General features: G+C 38.4%; 1 protein-coding gene and 1 long non-coding RNA gene across 7 annotated transcripts in view; both read left to right on the top strand.

Annotated features, from left to right (window-relative positions):
• The window catches only part of LOC122061146 (multiple inositol polyphosphate phosphatase 1-like), a 28,928-nt gene continuing 22,683 nt past the window's right edge, over window positions 1-6,245 (top strand). The window contains exons 1-3 of one of the 6 annotated variants that reach the window (XM_042624350.1): window positions 1-198; window positions 311-1,081; window positions 2,073-2,160. In XM_042624350.1, coding sequence (XP_042480284.1) covers window positions 921-1,081; window positions 2,073-2,160 — 249 coding nt within the window. In that variant the 5' untranslated portion in view covers window positions 1-198; window positions 311-920. The remainder of the gene's footprint in view (window positions 199-310; window positions 1,082-2,072; window positions 2,161-6,245) is intronic. The other 5 variants (XM_042624347.1, XM_042624348.1, XM_042624346.1 and 2 more) reach the window with 5 other exon arrangements.
• LOC122061149 lies at window positions 3,656-6,187 on the top strand. Its single transcript, XR_006134565.1, has 2 exons — window positions 3,656-4,299; window positions 5,819-6,187. It is a non-coding gene; the product is annotated as an uncharacterized LOC122061149 (long non-coding RNA).

The raw sequence follows: 6,245 nt of genomic DNA, 5'->3' as shown, positions 1-6,245 counted from the left end.
CCTTTGGATAGAATTCCGGTACTATATTCTGATCCCCTTTCCAGTCCCGTCATTGGGAGCTCAATTGAATGAAGCTTTGAAGAAAGAACAAAACAGAGGAAGAAGAACGCGACGACGACAGAGAAAGAGGAAGTGGAGGAGGAGGAGAAGAAAGAGAAGAGAATTTTAAAGAATAAAACTGTTTACTTGTGATCAGGAGTATAAATTCTTTAATTATCCCTATTTTCTGTGTTTATTCTTAATTTTTACAGTCTAAACTTCTTTTTTGCTTGTACTCTTCTATGCTTGCTTGTTGATGCTGTCCGGCCAGTCAAAAGGAGGGAGATAGTTGCAGTAATGCCCGTCATCGCCGGAGGACTCGCCGGAGCGGAGTTAGAGGTGGACCCTACAATCCCCGCTTTCAAGTCCTGGGCCGCCCGTAGGTGACGCTCTGCTGCTAACGCCATCGCCAAGTTCATCCCTGAATCAGAGGAGGCGAGCAAAAAGGGGGGGGGAAGGGAAGAGAGGAAGGAGGAAGGAGGAAGGAGGAAGGAGGGAGGAGACTAGGGTTCTGGTCGAATTTAGACCCGACCTGATAAAGCCTAGGGTTTTAGTCGAATCTTACACTGTCCTTGCGATAAGCCGTCCACGTGTTCAGACACACGTTTTATCATCTTAACCGATCTCCCCAGTATCCGCCAACTTCCGTCGCCGCAGAGGATTTCTATCCCACGGAGCCTTATATGTAATCTTAAACCCTTTAAAGTGTCGTAGAGTTGGTTATTACCTCAAGAAGTAAGTGGTCATGAGTTCAACTCTCCTCCGTGCCAAACTATCGAATAGATGGGGAGATTCCTCTTCACCGCAGGGGTGAAGACCGCAGAGAAACTCGGTCCGAAGAAAAACCGTCACTTTCGAGGCATTTATTCGAAGTTTAAGCGATGCTCTGCTCTTTTTCTACTGTTGCTATGTTCCTTTTCCTAGGAGAGAGATCAAGGATGGCCATGGCGACACTTCTTCTGGTTCTGCTTCTGGCTTTACTACTACCTTTGAAGGCTGACGAAGTCTTCGACGTGCGGAAGCATCTCTCCACAGTTACGAGGTATTTATATCCTCCCTATTCATTAACACACATTTCTCAGAAATTGGATTGGAAATTTCATTTTCTTCTTTTTTCAGTATTTGTCCTATTTCCAGATCCATGATTGATTCAATTTTCTCAGTTTCGCTGTTTTTGTTTGATTTCGGAAAGTCAATATATGTATATTGTCAGTGAATTAAGTATAATTATATACTGCTTTCTTGTTTGCAAGAGTGATGCACTCCTTTTGTTGCAAATTTATATCTGCTATCGTTAGATTGGGAAGACATCATTGAGAAAAAGGGAGAATGGAAGGTCCTTTTTATTGTTATTTGCAATCACGAGCTCAGTTCCCGTGTATCTATCTGTTGAGTACATGTGCTGATAGTCTAGCTTTAGTCCGAGCCATTAATTTTGGGATTCTGGGAAGAAGGGAGACCATCTACTGAGCACCCAAGAGTTATTGGGCTATTTTTTGTTGGACAAATTAATGTTCATTGTTCAGTGAGGCTGTCCAGTCGCGATTTTAAGGATGCAGCAGCATATTACGTATATGGCATTTGCAGTTTGTAGCTGATTGCTTCAACAAAGTTAGCTTCAAGAGCCCCTTTAATTTTTAAAATGATGAAAAATCTAAGTATGTGTAAGAAATTTCCAGTTGTGGTCCTTTGAGATATATATTTATTTATTATTTTTTTTTCATCGACTTTGGAGCTTTCACTTTGGGATGAAAATACACCCCCCCCCTTTATTTTTTTCTGGGTCAATCCTGTTAAGGGCCTATAGGCCACCAGTGGTAGGCGTCCCAACTCAAGGAAGGGCAGCGAGGGGGTGGAGTTGAACAAGCGACCTCTCCCTTGGATTTAGGCCAGTTTTCTACTGCAACTAGACCACCACCATGCCAAGAGGCACTTCCCCAAAGTACATCCTTCATGATGTGGCCTTATTACTTCATTGGGAAGAGAGTTTCTGATGATTGTATTGAATATCATGTTATTTGTCTTCAATGCAGATATGATTTTGCGAACGTTGCTACTGCCGATAACTATGTAGCTTCTACCATTCCAGATGGATGCACTACAATTCACATAAATCTTGTGGTAATAATCAAATTTTCATGTAATTTTTTTTTATGGTAATATTATTAGCTCTGGCTGTAATATGGGTGTATTTTATCTATTTGGATTTTCATGCAGATTATTATTGTGGAGTTAGTTACTAATTAGTCAGAGTATGTCGTTTTTTGCATGGTTGCTCCTACTTTCTTCACATCAATTGATGCTTTTTTAGTCCAGGCTAAGAGCTTATGTTGCTCCCACTTTCTTCGTATCTCTTTATGTTTTCATAAATTTTGGCTAAAAATTACCTTTAAGATAAATTAAAGTAGAGGCAAAAGCATGAAACTTCGAAGCTGAACCACAAGACTCAGATGGATTATAGCTTCTTGATGGGGACATCAAGGTGTACAGTCGAAAGAAGAAGAAGGTTCAACCAGATCCATCTTTGTGGTTGGAAGATTAAACAAGAAAGAAGGAAAGAGAAGAAACAAGAAAGAAGAAGGAAAGAGAGGAGTCGAACCAGCCTTCCAGTGCTGGGTTCGACCCCCCCTTGTCCTCCCAATCAGCAGATCTTGTGGACCCCACAAGATCTTATTTGATTATAGTACTTACTTTAATTATAGTGTTATTTGATTGTCTTACATAATTAGGAAACTAGGACTTCTTTCTATTGGTCTATTAGGTAGTTTTTTATTTCAAGCAATTGAGTTTCTAAATATCTTTTTTTTATTTTTGGAAGTTTATTCTATTTAAGTGTAAGGCCATTGGCCATTGTTTAATTCAATGAATGTGAATTGAAAAACAGCCAAGAGCAAAGCCCCCACCCCTCTCACGATTCTCTCTCTCTTTCAATCTCGTCTTTCTCACTTTCTCTCTCGCCTCTTTCCTCTCTTTAGTCTCTCGGCTCTCTCTTCTCTCTTCTCTCTTGTCTCGCCTCCCTCTTTTTTTTTTCATTCTTTTTTTTCTGTCACTGCTGCGATTACTCACTACTGCTGTTACATACTGCTGCCATTACTCACTGCTGCTGCTACCCTCGGCTGTTGCTACTCTCGGTTGTTGTTTACTCTTTGCTGGAGCTGATCTCTTTTCAATGAATGGATTAATGCTGGCTGTACCTGCTGTCCGTGAGTTGTTGAGAGCCCCAACATCCTTCACCAAGCTACATCGACAATACTAGGGATCTCTATACAACCGGCTGGACTTGTCTTCATCAACTAAAGGTGGACTGCATCTCTTTATTTTGGAGGACCTTGATCTCTTCTTTCCTCCTCAGACCTGGACAGCAGCACGTAAGAATTTATGTGTTTTTCCGTCTAGATTATTATTGCTTTTTGCTACTTTGTTTACTAGTCTCATTTTATTTTTGCATGCTTAATCTTGTTTGTTGAGTTTCTTTTTGTCCTATCTACCTAAGTCCCTTGAGTTAACCCTATCTAGTTAGTTAATCTTGTAGGAGACCTAGTCACCTAGGAACCCCCTGCATCACAATTTCTTTGAAATTAGTTAGTTTTTAATTTTAGATTAGTTTCCATTTTAAGTTAGTTGCCATTAATTTTTGATTTTTTTTCTTTATATTGGACATGTAAATGATGAAGAAGTTCAATTTTAGTTTTGAAGAATAGAAATTTGATTAAGAGTTTTGGTATGAAAATCATGGTTGCCGATTCCCCCTTCTTCTTCCTCTAAAATTTTCCAATTTCTTCTCTTTTTCTCTTTTCTCTCTTTTCATTCTCCTTCTTTTTATTACTCTTTTATTTCCTTTGGTCACTGTTTTCCTGTCTCTGCTGGGCGGTAAAACCATCAGACAAAAGGGAGCTTGCTGACCCCTGTTTTGTGATCGATTGAGTCAGAGGTTTGGGACGAAGGAAGCTGCCACGGAGGCGACTCAAATCGAGTAACGTTAACCCCAAAGCTTTGATCCTGTTGTGTGAATCGATCGATTGCAGATCTGGTCTCTGTTTATCGCCTGAAGAAAACTCAGGATTGGAATATTAGGTCTAAGTTCTTTGCTTGACATCTGTGAGGGACAGAACCGACAGAGCTGGTGATGTATTGAACCTGCATGTGATCTTCCATGTACCTGGACCTTGTTTGAAGAGCTGGGTCGAGTTGAAGATGACTGGCTGCCGTTGGTATTGAGTTCCATCGTGGCCTAATGTTGAAGAAGACCTCATAAATTAGGTTTTACATCCTTACTTTATCAAATTCCAGATTTACCCCTTATCTTTTCAATTAACTTATTTTACTTCTTAGTTCCAATTCTACCCCTCCCCATCTTGTATGTTGTTTCCCTTTTGAGAATTCCCCTTATGTTTGAGTCATCATCTATTTACCATTTTGCCACCCTTTATTAGAAACTTCAAGTTATTCACAATTCTGCCACTTTTCTTAAAAAAAAAAATTCAGAATAAGCCCTTATATTAAAGTTTTTAGTTCTAAAACTACCCCAACTGTCATATAATTATTTCCAAGGCCCTGCTTGTTTCTGAAATTACAAGAATACCCTTCAACCATTAAATTTGAGATTTTTAGTCATTCTTGTGGGCCCTAAACGATCCGATTTCAGTTCTTGGAATCCAAATCCGCATCACTGATACACACTGATGCATACCAATACTTAAGATACGTATCTACAGAACCCATTTCACTTTTGAAACAGAGTATGTTCTCTTTGCTGGTGGTACTTTAAGTTTCCAAAATTTGAACAACTGCACAATCGATTTCCCTTTCATTTCTTGGACTTGGGGTTTGAATCATTCACAGAAAAATGATTCAAAATCTACAATCAAACTGATGTTTAGAGGTTTAAAGCATAAAAAATCATCAATTGAAGCTAAACATAGTGCAAGATAGGCAAGTTGAAAAAACTCAATTTTTTCTTCAAATTTTTGTTCTTAGTTCATTTTATTTTATTAATTTTTTTTTTTGCTATGTTTGAGTAGATTTAGGTAAAACAAACTACTGCATCAATTTGTATATAGATTTTGGGGGAAAAAAAAATTGATACTGAGTAGGAAAATTTATATACATATATTGTATGTCAGTAATATGGAAAATACCTCATCTTTTATAACAATTTGAATTGAACGTACTTGTCTCGTTATATGTTGTTTTCCATTTTAGTGTTTGTATATGATACATCTTATATATTGCTCATATATAGTTTTTTTTCTCCAAATGTGAATTTCCATGCATATCTTGACCATTTCCATGCATATCTTGACCATTTCCTTACGTATCTTGCGTATCTCCGATACGATACGTCTTTTAAAATACTCCTCTGATATGATACCGATGCTTTAATCCTTGCTTGCATCCAATGATGTTATAGCCCTAGTGGTAAGTTAATAAAATACCATTGGTAAGTTAATAAAATACCATTTTTCCACTTAAATACAAGGCATTGGTTTGGAAAAGTACGTTGGAGGAGGGAAATTTATCTTATTCCCTTCTTGAGTAGCTCATGCTGATATGGTGTCATCAATTTTAGCTGTAGCTATGACATCGTCACCAGCGTTTATATGCATGTAGCGATGGCGGTGTTGAAGACTGAGTATTGGAAGTCAAGTTCCAATCATAGTCATTTGATGAAAAATCTATTTAATGTGCTTCACAGAAAAATGTCTTGAAAGGTGACAGCTTAACAGTGAGAATTGGCATATTTTAGTATTCATTATATAAACTTCATGTCTCTTGCTAGGGTTGCATAGCACCTACTGGAACAAGGGATAGTACTTTGGAGATCCTTGTGGGAGACAATGGCTGGGTTGATCATCGTGAAAATGGAATTATCTATTCTTTTGATGCAACGAAATGCATGTTCTCCTGGGGAAATCTTTCTGAGAAGCTTCGCATGGCCTGCCTGGATTGTAGAGATAAAGTAGTTGTTGATTTGTTTGCTGGAATTGGGTATTTTGTATTGCCATTTCTTGTGGGGTATGTATTGCAGTTCTTTATTTGGTTTGATTTTTCCTGAACTGTGGAGGACCTTTTGTTTTTAATTGTATGCTGGTGTCTTGTCAATAGTAACAATAGCATAATGAATGCCATCGTTTTGAAGAGATCTACGGTACTGTCAGGTTGATCTTTGGGTGGTCTACCAATCAAGTAGGCTATGCATGCGATCA

This window comes from Macadamia integrifolia, chromosome 14, assembly GCF_013358625.1.
Source record: "Macadamia integrifolia cultivar HAES 741 chromosome 14, SCU_Mint_v3, whole genome shotgun sequence".
Lineage (NCBI taxonomy): Eukaryota > Viridiplantae > Streptophyta > Magnoliopsida > Proteales > Proteaceae > Macadamia > Macadamia integrifolia.
Note: the sequence above shows the minus strand (reverse complement) of the source record. Positions and strands in the feature narration are given on the sequence as shown.